A 19,614-nucleotide genomic window follows, 5' to 3' on the forward strand; every position below is an offset into this window, starting at 1 on the left:
CCTGCGAAAAAAACCCAGGACAGTTGGGAGGTATGCTAGTGCCTTATAGCTTTTGAGCTTTCTCTGACCCCTGTTTGTCCATGTATTCCCTTGTACAACCTAGTGGCCCTGTATACATAAAAGACAGTGATCGTGCTGAAAACAATTAAAAACCCTTTTTTAACATCCATTTTCAATTTACTGACATGTTTTTATGAGTAGCAGAGGAAGAGCCTCACTAGAAATAGTTGTTTAGAGTACAATTTCCCGTTCTGCAATAAAAAGCTTGTAATAAACCCAAATGGTTTCCAGAGGGTTGGGAATAATCCGCCAGTCTCTTGCAGACTTACCAGTGTTAGCATGTCCAGTTTAATGGGAACATCTTGAGAGAGCTGCTTCACATGTTTGTCATTAATGACTTCTGTATAGAAAACCTTAAAAAAAACATTTACAATATTTAAACTGTTCAGCAATAAAATGCACAAAGCAATGTCTCACAATAATAAAAGGCTTTTTTAATATCACATGCTGTTCGACATTAGTGATTGTGGCACGCTAGCTTTTGGTGCGTTGACTAATGGCACTTGTGTATGGGCCTAGCTGGGCAGCCATATTTCCAAGCCATGCCGCATTGCCTCGCCTCTCCTGAAGTCCCGAAGAGGCAAAAAGACCCGAAGTCACGAACGGAGGCAAAGCTGAAGTTCTGAAGCCACGAGTTTAATTCTACTGAACACCAATGTGTGTGTTTTATTTTTTTTAATCCCCTGCCTACCAATGTAATATTTTAATACCCTATAGGCCCCTGGCACCAATGTTCTTTTAAAAAATATTCTCTGAGGCCCCAATTTTTTTTAACTTGTAAAGGGGATCCTGGCACCAATGTTTTTTTAAAAGAACTTTTATGGGGGGCCGATGTTTTTTTTAAAACTTATAGGGGGGCCCTAGTTACCAATTATTTTTTTTAACTTGAATTACCAATTTTTTAAAAAAAACTTTTATGTGGGGCCCTGGCGCCACAGTTTTTTTTTTTAACTTATAAGGGGGCCCTGATCATAAATAGCTTTTTATAACTTGTGTGTGTGGGGGGGTTACCTTTTTTAGTGCTGATGTCTGTGTGGTCTTTTAACTGTGATGTGGAGTGGGCAGGATCTGGGTGGGATGTGGGTGGGAGCAGACCTTGCAACTGCGAGGAAGGGGCTTTGGCAGGAACCAGGGTCGGACTGGAGTAATGGGGGCCCACTGGGGCTGCCACATGAAGGCCCCTACAGGCAGTCACCGGGGGCCCCCTCTGGGTTTCCTCTGTGTGCTTCCCTCTCGCGCTTCCCGGCTTCCTTCTGTGCGCTCTGTGCAGAGGCGCAGCAGGAAAAGTTTTTTTAATGGGGCGCCCGATCGAGGGAACATGGCTGGGCCGGAGTCCACCGGGTTTTTTCCCGGTGTCCCGCCAGCCCAGTCCGACACTGGCAGGAACTATAGGGGGCCTAAAATCCTTTTTCTAGGGGCCCAATAGCTTTTAGTTATGCTAATGGCTGGCACACTAAAGAACAGAAAGCACATTGTGAAACAATAAAATAATTGCCCATCCTAAGGGTATCAAGAATGCAGAGCAGCCATCAGTTCAGAAGTCTCAGTATGAATTAAAGGCACCGTTCCCGTTTCAGAGGAAACAACACTCACTATTATGTGCCAACCTTATAGATCAGTGTGTTATACTATAGGACACCGTTCTGAATCCAGCCCTGCAGCCAGAGCCTGGTATTGATTAATCTAGCTCCCCTATCATGTTAAATATATGACAAGTAAAATCAAACACAGGCTGACAAGAGACAAACCCACAACTCTTTATCAGTATAATCTCAGGAGGATAAACTCATTTTCTGTCTCAGTACACCAGGCATCTTTCAGATTCATTGCAGACCCATGGGGGTATCTGTAATGGCGCATGAAGGATTCTTGCTTGTACCTTGTCGCTGGCATTTTCATTCTTTTTTTTTTTGCATCGGGTTTACAACAAAAAATATGAAGATTTATCATTTCATGTTTCATCGATAACTGTAATTGTTCTGTGTCTGGCACCGGATTCCAATACCCACGGGTTATGTGCAATTATTTTCCTCAGATACTTTCCTCAATAATTTATTAACCTTGTCTTCTGTTGTTTCATTCTCATTAAAGGCAACTCAGAGTCTTTTGTTTATATTGATACTTATCAAATATTTTTTTTTCCCCCATAGGAAGTAACTTGATGGTTGGCATTTCCAGTTAGTAGACTGTGACTATACAGTGCCTGTGTGCCCCGGCATGAAATTATACTGAGATGTCTGTGCTGATTGATAGGGAGATATCACTTGTCTTGTGTTGTGATTTTATTGGATATAAATATGGAGTAACACTGGAAGTACAGGTATAGGACCTGTTATCCAGAATGCTCAGGACCTGGGGTTTTCCAGATGATGGATCTTTCCGTAATTTGGATTGTCATACCTGTAGTCTACTAGAAACTCATGGAAACATTATATAACCCCAATAGGCTGGTTTTGCTTCCAATAAGGATTAATTATATCTTAGTTGGGATCAAGTACAAGCTACTGTTTTATTATCACAGAAAAAAAGGGAATCGTTCTTACAAAATTGGATTATTTGGTTAAAATGGAGTCTATGGGAGACAGCCTTTCTGTAATTCAGGGTTTCTGGATAATGAGTTTCCAGATAACGGATCCCATACCTGTACTTGTTTAAGAATGAGGTTGAACACAAGTCATGGCAGCATCTCCCCCTAATGTTAACGACAATAGACTGAGAATGATAGAAAATGGGAATCAGAACAAAAAAGCTTTCAGGAGTGTATCAGATAAATAATATATAAGGCCATGTTTATGGATGAAGCCATCGTTCCTTTGCACATCTGATGTCCTACCACTAAGCCAACTGGGACTCGCTACAAAAAGTCTCTAAGACCTTGAACTGGTTAATAACATAGGAAAATAGTAAACATGAAGGTCCCTTAATTTGTGATCACTGTGCCCATCTATTCTGACTACTGGTCTGTAGGCTGATCATACATATGTTTGTATAGTCTAACATAGTGATCCTCAACCAGTGGCTCACCGACCCCCTTGGATGTTGCTCCCAGTGGCTTCAAACCAGGAGTTCTACCAACCAGAGTCTTCTGTAGGCTGCCAGTCCATATAGAGGCTACCAGATAGCCAATCACAGCCCTAATTTGGCACCCCAGGAACACTTTTCATGCTTGTGTTGCTCTCCAACTCTTTTAACATTTGCATATGGCTCACAATTATTAAAAGGTTGGGAACCCCTGATCTAGCTACACATATAGATGGCCCACTGACATGTGACTGAGAATGGAAAAATATCTGGATCGAGTATCTTTTAAAGATTGGGGTTATGGATGTTGCTGCTATAGTGGATCAAACATGTTGATTTGACTTTTTTCGTTTTTTTGATGTTAAGGATGTTACACACATATCTGCTGCATTAGGCCCAGGTCAGACGGTTTGGCTCCATTGCTCTGGGCCTGTTTAGGCTGAGAGAAGCAGATCTACTTCTTACACCATCTCCATTGTATTGAATAAGATCCGCTTGTATGCAGGCTCACACTCCACTTCACTACACGCAAGCGGAAGCAGTTCAGTTGTATGGAGCGGATCCACTTCTCTCAGCCTGAAGAAAAATACCCAGGCTGAAAGCAGCATAGCCAACACTCCATCTGCCCTTGGCCTTACAGGTCGAAGTCCTTAGTCATAAGGGGCCTATTTATTAAAGCTCAAATATTTTTGGTCGGGTTTTTAAAGGGGAAAATTCGAATTTTTAGAGGCAAAAAACCTTAGAATTTTTAGAGATGTATTATACCTCCAAGCTGCTAAAAATCTAAAAATGCTCCATCTTAAACCTGTAGAGGTCGTGTAGAATTCAATGGCCTATGTCCCTGAAGATGTATCTTGACATAGTGTTCTGCGAAGGTTTTTGTCCGATAATCTGATAAAATCAAGTTTTCACTGCGACGATTCGATAAAGTCGAGTTTTCCAATCGTCAAATCAGAAAAAAGCCATGCGGTCGATGCACGATTTTGTTGCAAGGTTTTTTTTCGCACCGAATTTTCAAGAATAATTATTGATAAATGAGTTAAGTTCGTGGATGGGAGCTAGGTCGATTTTGTTTTAATAAAAAAATAAATATGTGTTTTAGTTAATACCCCTGGGAAAACAAGAAGAGTCACCTCGCACACCCTGGCCGTCCGAATTTTGCAAAACCTGGTGCTCGATGAAGGAGGTATTGGCAGCCTCCACAACAGACAGAGAAGTAGAAAATCACCGGCACAACAGGATATTTCTGGCAGGGAAACCCTTGCTCGTTTATTTGCGGATGCAACGTTTCGGGGCGTACCCCTTTGTCAAGCATATTAGTTACCGTATATACTCGAGTATAAGCCGAGGTAGACTTTTTCAGCACATTTTGGATGCTGAAAAACTCGGCTTATACTCGAGTATATACGGTAATAAACCTCCCCGGGTATTAGACCAGGGATCCTTACCATCCTTTTATACCTGTGAGCCACATTCAAATGTAAAAAAAGTTGGGGAGCAATGCAAGCATGAAAAAAGTTCCTGGATGACACAAAATAAGGGCTGTGATTGGCTATTGGTAGCCCCTATGTGGACTGGCAGCCTACAGGAGACTCAGCACCTGATTTTTATGCAGCCAAAACAAACAAAATATAAGCACCTGCTTTAGGGCAATTGGGAGCACATCCAAGGGATTGGAGAGCAACATGTTGTTCATGAGCCACTGGGTCACTCTATTAGACTATGACTAAGGGCTCAGGCCCAAACCATGATATCTGCTATGGAGAAATGTATGTAAATGAATATCTAATGAAGTTGCTAATTCTTCATCACTGCTGGACTAGCCTGAGAAATGCTGTAAGTTTTATTTGGTCATGGGAAGGAAAAATTTAGCATTATAGGTATGTGCTCTCTGTCTTTATGCCATTGTATTGTATGTTACCAAAGTCATTCTAGTTTGCTTGCTACATAATGTACTCTTACGTGAATATTAGTGTACTGTTGGTTGAGACACATACTGTATAGCCAGAGATGGTGCTCGCATGCTGTCTTGGCATTCTCCATTGTACGCTGAAGGCCGTGCAGTTCAAAGCTTCCAAATGAATATCCAGAGGAGGCCCCAGGCGATCTGTTTCAAAACAAAAATGCTGGATAAGAGTTCACAATGAAAACAATAGAAGAGCTAACAAATATTCGCCTTTCTCTGTAATTATTCATATTTAGGTCGATTTTCTTTGCCATGTGACACGTTCTAACAAAATTATACAAAGCATGAATTTTGGAGAACATGTGGACAAAATTCCCCTTTTATAAACAGGCTGACGATTTTCGAATGCAGGATCTATATCTGCAAACAGAGAACCTTAATAAATGTGTATTTGTTATGCATACTGTCAGTGCCGGATTTACATAGTGGGCGCCCCTAGGCCCATTGCCGTTCGTCGCCCCTCTCCCCTCCAGGGGGACAGGAGCAATGGGGATTGGCGTATGGGAAATTTAAAAAATGGTTGTATCTCCAGCGCATCCCCAGTGTTTTTGAACCAATGTGGGTGTGGTTGGGCAGCATGCCGCCCCCTAAAATCCAATCCTGTCACCCTAGGCCCGGGCCTAGGTGGCCTTTCCACAAATCCGGGCCTGCATACTGTATTCTAACAAAGCATAATCATCTTCACTCCATGGTACAAGATTTTCTCAAGACGGACATACATTGGGAGATCTTCTCATTTGGCGACGTCACCAAACAAGCAGATCTGTCCCTGATATGTCCACCCTAGGGCCCAACGATTGGATCACAACGAGAAGAATATGGGCGGTCGGATCGAGGATTATGTTAATGAACCGATGCTGTCCTCGATCCGACGGGATCTTTAAACCTGCCCATCAAGAAATCAATCGAGGAAGCCCATCGGAGGGCACCATATACTTCCCAATAAGCTGCCAATTTAATATGTCGGCAGCTTATATCTATCAGTGTATGGGGGCCTTTAGACTGTCAAAAAGTTTGCATGTACCAAAACTCAAGAACTCTTATCGATGCTTTGTTCACTGGTATGGGATCCCTTATCCTGAAACCCGTTATTCAGAAAGCTAAGAATTGCAAGAAGGCCATCTCCCATAGAAGCAATTATAAGCAGACCGTTCTAATTTTTTTTTTTTTTTTTTTTTAAAAGCAATTTCTTTTTCTCTGTAATTAAAAAACAGTAGCTTGTACTTGGGGGTAAGTAAATAGAACAATCCTACTGGGTTTGTTAAAGGGATACTGTCATGGGAAAAAAAAAATTCAAAATGAATCAGTTAATAGTGCTGCTCCAGCAGAATTCTGCACTGAAATCCATTTCTCAAAAGAGCAAACAGTTTTTTTTATATTTAATTTTGAAATCTAACATGGGGCTAGACATATTGTCAATTTCCCAGCTGCCCAAGTCATGTGATTTGTGCTCTGATAAACTTCAATTACTCTTTACTGCTGTACTGCAAGTTGGAGTGATATCACCCCCGTCCCTTTTCCCCCCCAGCAGCCAAACAAAAGAACAATGGGAAGGTAACCAGATAACAGCTCCCTAACACAAGATAACAGCTGCCTGGTAGATCTAAGAACAGCACTCAATAGTAAAAACCCATGTCTCACTGAGACACATTCAGTAAAGGTGGCCATACACGGGCCAATAAAAGCTGCCGACAGCCAGCCAGAAAGCATTTCTCTCCTAAAGTGCAGGCACAAGTCACATGACCAGGGGCAGCTGGGAAATTGACAATATGTCTAGCCCCATGTCAGATTTCAAAATTGAATATAAAAAAAACCTGTTTGCTCTTTTGAGAAATGGATTTCAGTGCAGAATTCTGCTGGAGTAGCACTATTAACTGATTCATTTTCAAAAAAAAAAATTTCCAATGACAGTATCCCTTTAAGGGCAGAGACACACGCTCAGATTCGGTGAGATAAGTCACCCAGAGACAAAGCTCCTCTTCTTCGGGGCGACTAATCTCCCTGAACTGCCTCCCGCCATCTAGAATGTAAATCGCCAGCGAGATGGCAATCAGTGTGCTTCATTTTCCGAAGTCGCTCGAAGTTGCCTCACAAGGTAACTTCGGAAAACAAAGTGATCCAAGTGCAATCCCACCGGCGGGAGGAAGATCGGGGAGATTAGTCAACTCGAAGAAAAGGCAATTTATCGCCAGGCGACTAAATCTCCCCGAATATGAGCGTGTGCCTCTGCCCTTAATGTTTAAATGATTTTTTAGAAGACTTAAGGTAGGGAGATCCAAATTACTGAAAGATCCCTTATCCAGTAAACCTCAGCTCCAAAGCAAGATAATAGATCCTATAGCTGTAGTTCTTTTCCTGCAATTCAGTGTCTTTTTTTTCTTGTTGATGCTTCATCCAGTCACATCTCAGTAGTACCACTCAAAATAGTATCGGATGGAGCACACAGTAGGCAGACTCTGCTGCAATCGATTTTATTCGGACCATAACATGTTCCGGATCGACATGGATCCTTTTTCAAGTGATTGATGTTGGTCTACTGGTGTGGTGCTTGGGTTCCCTCACTATCGCCTTGGATTCAGTTGCTACCAATGAAATTCTCCACTTTGACCATGAAATCTGGTTATTTGAAGACAACCTGTATAATTATGAATTTTCCTGTAGAGACCAAACATATACTTAGCCAATAAAACAGTATCTCAACTAAGATATAATTAATCCTTATTGGAAGCAAAACCAGCCTATTGGGTTCATTTAATGTTTACATGATTTTCTAGTAGACTTAAGTTATGATAATTCAATTTCTGGAAAACCCTATGTCCTGAGCATTCTGGATAACAGGTCCTATACCTGTACTAGTGCAGTCGTACAGTGTTTTGATGGCTAAGTATATGTTTGGGCTCTAGAGGAAAATTCATAATTATACAGGTTGTCTACAAATAACCAGATTTCATGGTCAAAGTGCAGACTTTTATTGGTAGTAACTGAATCCAAGACGATAGTGAGGGAACCGAAGCACACAGCATTAAGATCCAAATTAAGGAAAGATCCATTATCCGGAAGACCCCAAGTCCCACGTATCCTGGATAACAGGTCCCATACCTGTATATGATGTCACTGGCCAACCCAAGAGGCCAGTGACTTCACAGGTTACATTTATTATAGTCATATGACCAGATTCAGGGCCTAGGGGTCTATGAGCGCAATATAACCCAGTCATTGGCCAGAAAATCTGAAATATTCTGTTGGCTATCACTTTCTGAATCATAATGTGGTGATGATGTCAAGAGGGCAGAGAAGCTTATGGTGGAGATAAAGGTGAAACTTTAAGCATATAAAAATATGAAAACATATAAAAAATGTTTTTGTAATTATTTAAAGCTTTAAACAAGTTGATCCAGAAGTAGGCGAAACCTCACGACCCAATGCCGATGTGTCAGTATATCAATATCCAGCTATGAATTCCTATCATTAGGCAGATTTCCTCTATGCGAATTTACATTTCCGTTTTTTACAACGCTATTATTTTTGATGATATCGGTGGTGTAGCGCAGTTAAAAATAACGCTCATGGATGCTCTTTCATAATTTCTTTATGAATGGCATCATTAAAGATTTGTGCACAATTTGCAGTTTACCAATCTGTGGCAGAGAGAGGGGGGCAGAGCGAATAAAATGCTCATTAACGACACTTTCTTCCAGAGATCCCACCGTAGTCCCAGCTGCAAACTCAGCAACATGCTAATCAGTGTTCTGCTGCAAAACTTCAGCAAATTGCCTCATTTAGGTGTCACACAGACTGCAGAGCACAAGTGTCAGTTCTGCGCTAGTGTCAATATCTCACCCATAACAAAGGCCACATTGAGTAATAGATATGCGTTAACTCTCCTATTGTGTGCAGGGAGCAGTGGCGATAGCTGGATTATTCATCTCTATTGTCTGTTGGTGGTGTCAGAGTTAAAACAATATAAAAACCCCATTGCTGCAGTATTTATTGGGCCCTTCCTTTAAAGGGGTGGACCACCTTTAAGTTAACTTTTAATATGTTATAGAATGGCCAATTCTAAGCAACTTTTTAATTGCCGTTCACTATTTATTTTTTTTTCTTTAATTTTGCTTTAAAGATTTGCCTTCTTCTTCTGACTCTTTCCAGCTTTCGCATGAAGGTCACTGACCCCATAAAAATGCTCTGTAAGGCTAATGTATTGTTATTGATACTTTGTATTACTTATCTTTCTATTCAGGCCTTGCCTGTTCATATTCCAGAGTCTTATTCAAATCAATGCATGGTTGCTAGGGGAATTTGGACCCTAGCAACCAAATTGCTGAAATAAAAACTGGAGAGCTGCTAAATAAAAAGCCAAAGAGCTAAAAAAAAAACAAAAAAACAATGAAAACCAATTACAAATTGTCTCAGAATATCACTCTCTACATCATACTAAAAGTTATTTTAATGGCGAACAACCCCTATAAAGGGACGGATCAACTATGAGTTAACTTTTAGTATAATGTAGAGAGTGATATTCTGAGAATTTGTTTGTGTTTTTTAGTTATTTAGCTTTTTATTCAGCAGCTCTCCAGTTTGCAGTTTCAGCAATCTGGTTGCTAGGATGTAAATGATCCTAGCGACCATGCACTGATTTGAATAAGAGACTGGAATATGAATAGGAGAGGCCTGAATAGAAAGATGAGTAATAAAAAGTAGTAATAACAAAACATGTGTAGCCTTACAGAGCATTTGTTTTTAGATGGGTCAGTGACCCCCATTTGAAAAATTGCTTAGAGATAACAAAGAGAAATTTGGAAGAAAAAAACTGGTGCACAGTTTTTCCTGAAATTGGCAGTTTTTCAGCTATCAACTAACCACCGATCATAGGTGGGTCTTTATGCACCTGGGAAAATAACAAGTGCCATCAAAATGTTTGTTATTCTGATTGTAGTCCGTAAAAATACTGACAAGTCATTAAAAACAAGCAAACTAGAAATACGAAAAACTAGAAATATGTTGTTTTAGTAATATATCTAGGCTAGTAATTCTTAACAATGGGTCTTAGGGCCCTTACTCATAGGCGTTTGAAGCTGCTCTCCCCTGTGTTCCGGTTTTATGAGTTCACACAGACGCATGTAAGCGCCGAATGTAGGTTGGGACGCAGCATGTTGCATTTTACCTGCGTTCGGCGATTACATGCGTCTGTGTGAGTACAACCCCATTGAAAAAAAACTGAACTGCATCTACTCCTGCGATCCCCTGCGGCTGAACGCATAAAAACGGAACGCAGGGGAGCGCAGCTTCAAATGCTCGTCTGTAAGAGCCCTTTGAATGGGTATTAGGAGCACAGGTGGATTATAATGAAGAATTGGAAAGGATGGGCCTCCTGGAACCAACACCAATTAACTTCCTGAAACACCCAGAAGGGTATTATACAGGTATGGGATCCATTATCCAGAAAGCTCAATTATGGGAAGGCCATCTCCCATAGACTCCAGTTTGTCCAAATAATCCAAATTTAAAAAAAATAAAATAAAAAAAAATATTTCTCTATTCTCTGTAATAATAAAACAGTAGTTTGTACTTGATCCCAACTAAGATATAATTAATCCTTATTGGAAGCAAAATCAGCCCATTGGGTTTATTTCATGTTTATATGATTTTCTAGTAGACTTATGATGTGAAAATCCAAATTACGAAAAGATCCGTTAAAGGAGAACCCCTAAACTAATTTTCTGTATGTGTTTGGGGTGAATAAATTTTACACTCTTTCAGCATTCAGTGTGCCACTGGAATTCTTTCTATATTATGAATAAAACTGGCACTGAATTTATTCTCCTGTTATTTTGGAGGTGATACATATATATAAATATATATATATATATATATATATATATATAGTGGCACTGTATTTATCTACCATGTGTTCTGGGTTATTATGGGATTGGTCCTGGGATATTATCAGTGGTGTAACTACAGTTTTACAGACTATTTCGCCTGTAGGGGGGCCTGTGATTTTGAGATTTTCGCTGAGGGGGTGGGGGCCTAGAAAAATAAAATTTGCAGGAGGTCCCGGGCCCCCCAAAGTTAAACCACTGGAAATAAGAAAGGAATTAGCCTCCCCTGAAAATGACCCTCTGTCTACAGCTTCAATAAGTGATTTTTCCCTCTACAAAACATGGTACAGAATGATTGTAAATAAATTCCTGGTCTCTGATCTAATTCCCAGGCTTAATGAGGGTCCCTCCGGGAGGAAGGTTAAGGAACCTGAATACATAAGAAAACCAGCAACTTAATCACTTTTTTCTTTTTTTTTTATTGTGATGCAAACGTATCCCATCTATGCAATATGGGCTGTAAAGAGCACACACAACTCAAGTAACACAATTTTCCAGGTTAATAGCCCTGACCTCCAACAGCAACCATCTATTATCCGCTTCTTCAGGATCTAATGGTGTTCAATTTCCAGTGCAACATTTATTTATATAAATGCAATGGATGCTCTGAGCGTATGAATGAGCAGCCAGAAACCACTCAGAAGGGTGGGCCGGGGCTTCCAGGAGCTGACCATAAAACATACAACGTTGTGCGATTAATAAGGGAAATCAACTCTTTCCCCCAATTTGAAATTCAATCTCCTTCATAGTCTAGGGGGGTGCACTGAAAACCTTCCATTACATATATTTTTCCAGTGAATATTTTATTATTAATAACATAAAAGGGGTGGTTCACCTTTATGTCATAGTATGGCTAAATTCTAAGCAACTCTTCAATTGGCCTTCATTTTTTTCTTTTTTATCGTTTTTGAACTATTTGCCTTCTTCCTATCACTTTTTCCAGCTTTCAAATGGGGGTCACTGACTCCATCTAAAAACAAATGCTCTGTAAGACTACTAATTTATAGTTATTGCTCATTTTTATTACTCAATTTTCTATTCAGGCCTCTCCTATTCATATTCCAGTCTCTTGATAACATCAATCAGTGCATGGTTGCTAGGGTAATTTGGACTGTAGCAACCAGATTGCTGAAATTGCAAACTTGAGAGCTGCTGAACAAAAAACTTAATAACTCAAAAACCACAAATAATAAAAAATGAAAACCAATTGCAAATTATCTCAGAATATCCCTTTCTCTAAGGGCAGGACTTGACGACGCGATTGGAGCCGACACGTCGCAATGCGATTAAACGCATGCGGATGTTTTAAAGAAAACCGAAGTGAAGGAGAAATCACAGGTAACAACTACATTTATCCGACTGTCAGATGAAAATGCAGCGCCCATGTGTCTAGACGCATTGCGACGTGTCTGCTCCAATCGCGTCGTCAAGTCCTGCCCTTAGATAAACATTTTTACTTAATTTTATTGCTTGGTGGAAGATTGCCTTCATTTGCTGTACAAATTCCTGGTTTGAACCGCTCCCCTTCCTGAAGGCTCAGGGTGGTGCCCCTGGGCCTCTTCCATTACCTGCTGAGTTACTATTTGATATTGGACTACCATACCTTGTATACTTGGCCGTGACGTTGGGCAAACAGAATTATATTGCATTTATTGCATGTATTCCTTTCTAATGCCAGCTGACTCTTATTTAATAAGCCATTCCGTGAGAGTGTGGTTGCTAACAGGAATGGGAACAACACAAAGCCTAAACAGACACATAATCCAGTTTATTTTGGAGCCTATAAACCCTTCTTCCACTTAAGATTTCAAAAATGACAAAAACCAAGGATTTGTTTGTTTCTAATGTTTCTATTAATAGGACATTATGGTGTGTCATATGGAGAAGAACACTTGTACAGTACAATTAAAGGAGAACGAAACCCTAAAAATGAATATGGCTAGAAATGCCATATTTTATATACTGAACTTGTTGAATCTACCCAAAGGTTAAACATCTCTATAGTAGTAATGATTCAGCCCTTCAGAGTTGTCCACAGGAGTTTCCCATCTTGGATTTTTGCTCAGTGGGTTCTGGGCAGCTGATGAGAAGCTAAGCTTAGGGGTCGTCACAAACTATCAAGCAGGTTTGCTTGTAATAAAAGCTGATGCTACAGGGCTGATTATTAAATTCTGATGGTAATTATGCTGGTTTCTGAGCTGATGGAGATAGAAGGATGACATGATGACATAAGGGCAAGATATTAATAATACGGAAAGATGCAATTAGGACAAGATTGTGAAAGGAGAGCAAGATGGCAATAGCAGAGGAAAATATTAGCTGTATGCCAAGATTGTGATAGTAGGACAAGATGGTGATAGTAGGACAAGATGGTGATAGTAGGACAAGATGGTGATAGTAGGACAAGATGGTGATAGTAAGACAAGATGGTGATAGTAGGACAAGATGACAGTGATGCAGAATGTGATCCTTCAAGAACAACTTCTTAACCCACCATAGGGTCAAGGAGTTGTAGCTCAACAACAGCTGAAGGAACACAAGTAGGGCAGTCCTACCATCTTCAAAGTCTTATTTGCCATAGACCCTACCACCACTAAGCCCATCTCTGAGACTACTTATATACTATAACTGTCTTATTTTAGTTCAAGGGCTCATCAGGGCAATACAATTAGAACATTCACCTACTGTGGCCAAGATCCTATAGCTCAGAACGTGGGACTACAGAAAGCTATTAGGTTCAAAGAGAAATTAAGACAATATTAAATACATTCCTTACTTAAAATAACACTGACTTGAGACTATGGGAAGAAACATGGAATTTATCAGCTCATTCATATTTCTGCTATAAATCATGGTGAGATGACAAGCTGGGGAGGACATATGTGTTATCCATTAACACTTAATTTTTTTCTTCTGAGATGCAAAGACTTACATTTGATAAGCAGATAAAACAATCTAGCTCACAGTCTAATTGCAGCCCTCCAGCTACTAAACTACAACTCCCAGCATCCCAGCAGCAAGTGGAGGTTGTATTTAGGCCTCTCCCTAAGGAAGCACTAGACTTGGGCTAGCAGACAAATGTAAATACCTATTCATGCTCAAGTGAGCAGACAAAACAAACAGTGAGCAAATGTCAGCATTGCTAAAGATAATCTGTCACAAAACTGTATGTATTTTATAGTGAAGATTTGGTTACTTTTTTGTACCTCCCATGAGAGCAGCCACATGGGTCTTACATACCACGAGCTTGTTTTATAAGGAATCTATTGACTTTTTTGCATTGGCTCAGCCATACTTTCTATTAGTCTCCCAAGTTAAGTGCAGCAGGGAACTGTAGGACATCACTGCCCTGTGGTCAGAATAAGAGGGGGCGACTGGGAATTCTAAACCCCATTCAGGAAAGAGAGACAAAGGCATATTCTTGTCTCTGGAAGATCAATACATATCTATGAGCTAAAATGCAAAGTAATGCTTAAAACGGCAACTCATACCCTCCCCCAACCCCCAAAGAGCAGTTTGTTGTGTGTGTGGTTAAATCTATTGGAAAATAGTTGTCAAGATATTCAGCTCTTAATCGTGTGATCCATTTTTAGCTTTGAAAAAGCAGAATGTCCATCTGAAGCTGTTTCCAGCATGCCTCAAATGGACATTTACACTAAATGGACAAAGTATCTGGACACTGGTCTGTTTATCATCATAAACTAATGGTACTAATATAAAGTTGCTTCCCATTCCTGCCTGAGAAGGTTCCCGCTAGGTTCCCACTAGATTATGGAACATTGCTGGTGGGATTTGCTTTCATTGAGCCACAGGAGCATTAGTGAGGTTGGACACTTATACTGGAGGACATGGGTGCCATCAGGGGGGCAAAGGGGGTATAACTGTGGCGGGCCCAGGCCTGAAAGGTGGCCCAGCTGTGCTGCAGTTTTCAAATTAGCCTGCCCCCTTTAAGTGAACTGCCAAAAAAGTGCCAAGACCTGAAGCGTCAAAGACCCAAAGCTGCTAAAGGAGCTGAAGCCGTGAAAAGACCCAAAGTTGAACTCCTGAAGCCGCAAAAATACCCAAAGCCAAGAAAGGAGCCAAAGCTAAAGACCTGAAGCTGCGAAAAGACTTGAAGACATGAAAGGTGCCGAAGCTGAAGACCCAAAGCTGCAAAAAGATGAGAAGCCACGAAAGTAGCCGAAGCTGAAGACCCAAAGCTGCAAAAAGACCCGAAACCATGAAAGTAGCTGAAGCTGAAGAACCGAAGCTGCAAAAAGACCCAAAGCCACAAAAGGAGCTGAAGAAGCTGAAGAAGATCCTAAGAACCCAGGGGTGCCCAGAACATTTTGCTGTACAGGCCCCCGTGATTTCTAATGGTGGCCCTGCTGGAGGATCAGGCCTGGCTCTGACCCTGAACTGAGCTTCCAGTTCAGGGTTGGACTGGGCCAGCAGGACACCAGGAGAAAACTTGGTGAGCCCCGCAGACCTAGACCTGATTACTGCCTGCCATTGCTCCCCTGCTGCCCTCCATTCCCGGGCAGTGGGTGCCCCATATAGGGTGTGGAGAGCCCCTAGACTATCAGCACACATGGGCCCTGCATACCCCCAGTCCAACCCTGTTCCAATTCATCCTACTGGATTCCAGTCAGGCCAGTCAAATTCTTCCACTCCCATCTGAGCAAACCCATTATTGTGCTGAAACAGGAAAGAGCCTTCCCCAAACTGTTGCCACAAAGTAGGAAACATAAATTGTGGATAATGTCCCTGTACCGTGTAGCATTTGCTTTCAGTGGAACCAGGAGCCCCCGGGCAGGTGGTGTTCTTCTACCATCTGCCAAACCCCCTTTTTCCCTCAAACTGCCAAATGGTGAAATGCAATTTACCCCTGCACTCCAGACAACACTTGGCATTGCACATGGTGATGTGAGGTTTGTTTGCCTCTGATGACCCATAAAAAAACCCAAACTCCCTACCAATCGTTCTTGTGCTGGCATTGCTTCCAGTGTTTGGAACTCAGCAGTGAGTGTTTTACAGACAACATGTCATTTAGGACAAAGTGTCCAGAAACTTTTGGCCATATAGTGGATATTTCTGAGGTCAGAATGAAGAGTGCCCAGATCACTACATTATAATATGAATTATTAACACAGATAATAGCGAGGTTTCTGATTTATTAAAAGGTATCAATCCTTATCCTTGTTATCTGTAACTCTACTCACTGCTCTTGCTCCTTTTCCACTCTAGGTGGGTGTATATAGACAATGCATGCAGATATTCCCTGTTAGGAGATGAATAAAGTAGTGCTTTGCATCTGGTGGGGTGCACAGTCTCATAGATGGGTGATTGCAAATAAACAGAATACTTGTATACAGAGAAATGGCCACCCTTTACTTCACACTTTCAGTTCCCCCGTCTGTTCTCCATTCCTTTGCACCCTTTACTTCTATTGCGTATTCTCTGCCTTTGCAACCAGTTATTGTGTGTGTAGTTAGTTGTACTGTTGAGACATTGAATGAAATCAGAGCACGGGTGCTGCTATTGAGCTCGGTGCAACTCCCAGCTGCCCATCTGTTAGGAGCCAGCAATTCCAATACAGAGCTGTCATTCCCAGACCCCGGGGAGCTGTAAGTATTATTGCCTATAATAAGGGCAATTCTGTATATTGTGGCTGGTAGAATTCACGCTGGCAGATTTCTCATGACACCAGTTAAACATTACATATATTTTAATACTTTCTGTCTGTTCTGTGGATTATAACTGTTAAATAATGATAATAATAATAATAATAATAAAATAAATAGATTTTTAGAATGCTAATACACAAATGAAGACTCTTTAGCCAGACAATGATCATATTCCCCTGTGTCGTGGCATTCCATGGGTTAAGTTCTATTCTAGGTTTATATCCATATTTGTAATAACTTCCTAGGGCTGCATTTTAACAGAATTAGGAAGAATATTACAATGTTACAGACTTTCAGTCCTAGTAAATGAATATAATTTGCTTGATAAAAAACAATCTCTGACCCCCATGAGATTCCACAAGCCCTCCCCCTGGAGGAGACTGACACTGATTTATTCATAGTATGGCCCCTAAGGGTAACAAACAATCAACAGATATAAGAACGGAATCACTAACACTAAGGGAATCATGAAATAGCTCACTGCCAAACAGAAAGCAGGTCATTTTGCCCCAAGAACTTACAATCTATGAAATGGAGAAGGAATACAGGTTGATATTATGCTGGACACAGGCTGTGGCTGTAACAAGCTCTGGGCCCTTTGCTCACATATTGTACAACAGGTCTATATACAAGTACCACCAGCTTGCACTGATTTCATGGGAGATTCCTGAATGCTAAGGAAGACATTGGGGCAGGTAGCAGAAAACTTCAGCCAATAGTGCGTGGCAGTGTCTATTCTTAAACTAGGTGCAGTTGGACTACAACTCCCAGCATGCTTTGCCTCGGTTAGAATAAATAAAAACAGTTTTTTAAGATGCTGCCAGCAATATCAACTCATGAAATGGTTAAAAAGGACAAGTCAACCTCATAGATGCAATTCCTGTTCATTAGATATTCTGTGATGACAGTTAATGGGTTAAAGAAACACCAATATCCAAGTAAATGATTACTCAGTTTTCTGTATAGTCCACTCCCAGCATCCTCTGCCAGCCAGGAAGTCACCCATTACAACATCATCCCAAACAATATGCTTAGATCCTGTTTGTTGATCCCAGAGGACTAAGCTGGGGTAATGTTGCCTGGCACAGTAGAGGTTAAACTGGCCATGCTACTAATTACCAGGGGAGAGACGTTTATAAGGGCCCCAAGGCGTGAGTTAATTATACAAGCAAAGTTATGTAGCTTTTGTCAGTAAGGCAGCAGGATCACTTTGCTCTTATCTTCATTGATCCTCAAGTCCTGCCTCAGTTCCCTGGCTACACTATTAATCAGTAAGGCGACGCCACTGCATGTGTTGGTGCTATATAAGCAAAGCCTATGATTGTCACTTGTAAATGATAGTCCTTATACCTATACAGAGCTACTAATTATCCACATGCCCTATAAATGTACTAAACCCCTTAGTTCATTAGTTATTTAGGGTTAAAGATTTAATACTCAGTTGTTTAGTGCTAGTAACTAACTGATTAAAGAATAATGGACTAGGCAGGAGCCCAGGAGAGAGGCTCCTGGGGATCAGGGTGCCTGGAGCAGTGACACTTGGGGCCCTCCTGCAGTTACAAGGGGTACAGCACTGAGTACAGCAGAATACAGGGCACCATGCCCAGACAAAGGACTTCTCATGTACTCTGATCCCCCCAAGTCCTGCAGTCGCTCTTTTGTTTTCTTGTACTCTCCGCAGCAGGAATGTGTTCTTATTATTAAGCCCAGATGTTTTCTGGCAGCTTGTACAACGATAAACCATCCAGCTGTTTTTGGTCTACAACTCCCAACATCCTTGGTGGCTGTTGTGGGATGCTGGGAGTTGTAGTCTAAGAACAGTTAGGCCAAAGTACAGATGATCCCTGAGCGTGAGCCTTGGAGTGCCATGGGATTGTGTTTTAAAGGGCAAGCAACATAAAAGACTGCTATAAGTGGACTGGCAGTGTTTGCTTAAGACGCTTCAATGCTTTTTATAGACACAAGCTCAGCTGTCGGTGTGGGAGCTGCCATACAGTAGTGATTTTATTGCCCCTAGTACGACTTCTATTCTAGCCCTCTGCACACCTAGAGGATACAATAATGAATTATTATACAGCTGCAAAGGCTTCATTTACAAACACAGGAGAGGCAGAAGCAATAAAAGTTAGTAAAGTCTGCAACAAACCCCCCCCCCCCACCACCACCACCGCTCCGGCATGATTAGGGTTAACAGAACAGCCATTACCTTGTCTCCTTGTAGTGGGTTTCTTGGTGCCCAAAGAGAGTCCAATTGCAACTGCCAGAAGCAGCAATGTGCCAAGCCTGTGCCAATCCATCCCTAAAGCAAACTGTGGAACACAATCACACTGCCAGGCAACAGTCCCTTTAAATCCTTAATAATGGTGTGTGGAGGCAGAGGGTTAGAACAGACAGGAGAGAGCGGACTTTCCACGTGTAGGAGGGGCCCCTCTGTGCACTGACATCCCACCACAATACTGCAAACAGCACAAGAAAGCAATTTACAATATGTGTCTACTCCCACTCCCTCCTCCCCCCTCTTCCCAAATTACATCCCAAAATCCACAAGCCAACCCACTGGCCTCTACCATTCCTCCTGCTTCCCCCTTTCCTGATGCTCCTGTGCCTGTGAGTGTGGGGGGTGCAGCCCAGAGAATAAGGGCAGTTGGAGTACAGGAGTGAGCGTGTGGAGCTAAGAGGATAAATAGGAATTAATGTCCCAGATGGAGGGTTGAGTCTGCTCCAGCCCCTCAGACTGATCTAGCAACACGCAGGGATTAGGGGCCACTCATACTGCCACTTAGTGACAAGGCTGGCAGTCAGGGGAAGTGGGTGGCACAGGGATCCCCCAACTGCCCATTCAGTTGGCATTTGCACAAACACCGACTTCCTCTTTTCTAACTGACCGTCACATCGCTCACAGCTTTAAAGGGCAAGTCTGAGTATCCCTGGGACAATAATAGACAGGATTTTATTCTCTCGCTGCGGCTTCATCCTCAGGATCAGCGACAAGATACTTAGAAATGAACTGAGCCGAAGG

At 41.6% G+C, this 19,614-nt stretch overlaps 1 protein-coding gene across 2 annotated transcripts in view; it reads right to left on the minus strand.

Annotated features, from left to right (window-relative positions):
* Positions 1 to 19,330, minus strand: part of egflam.L (EGF-like, fibronectin type III and laminin G domains L homeolog) — a 67,600-nt gene extending 48,270 nt beyond the window's left edge. Inside the window, exons 1-3 of one of the 2 annotated variants that reach the window (XM_041569564.1) lie at positions 18,802 to 19,330; positions 5,079 to 5,188; positions 330 to 413 (exon numbers count right to left, since the gene is read on the minus strand). In XM_041569564.1, coding sequence (XP_041425498.1) covers positions 330 to 413; positions 5,079 to 5,188; positions 18,802 to 18,892 — 285 coding nt within the window. In that variant the 5' untranslated portion in view covers positions 18,893 to 19,330. The remainder of the gene's footprint in view (positions 1 to 329; positions 414 to 5,078; positions 5,189 to 18,801) is intronic. The other variant, XM_018266329.2, reaches the window with a different exon arrangement.
* Between the last annotated feature and the right edge of the window lie 284 nt (positions 19,331 to 19,614).

The sequence above is a fragment of the Xenopus laevis genome, chromosome 1L, assembly GCF_017654675.1.
Source record: "Xenopus laevis strain J_2021 chromosome 1L, Xenopus_laevis_v10.1, whole genome shotgun sequence".
Lineage (NCBI taxonomy): Eukaryota > Metazoa > Chordata > Amphibia > Anura > Pipidae > Xenopus > Xenopus laevis.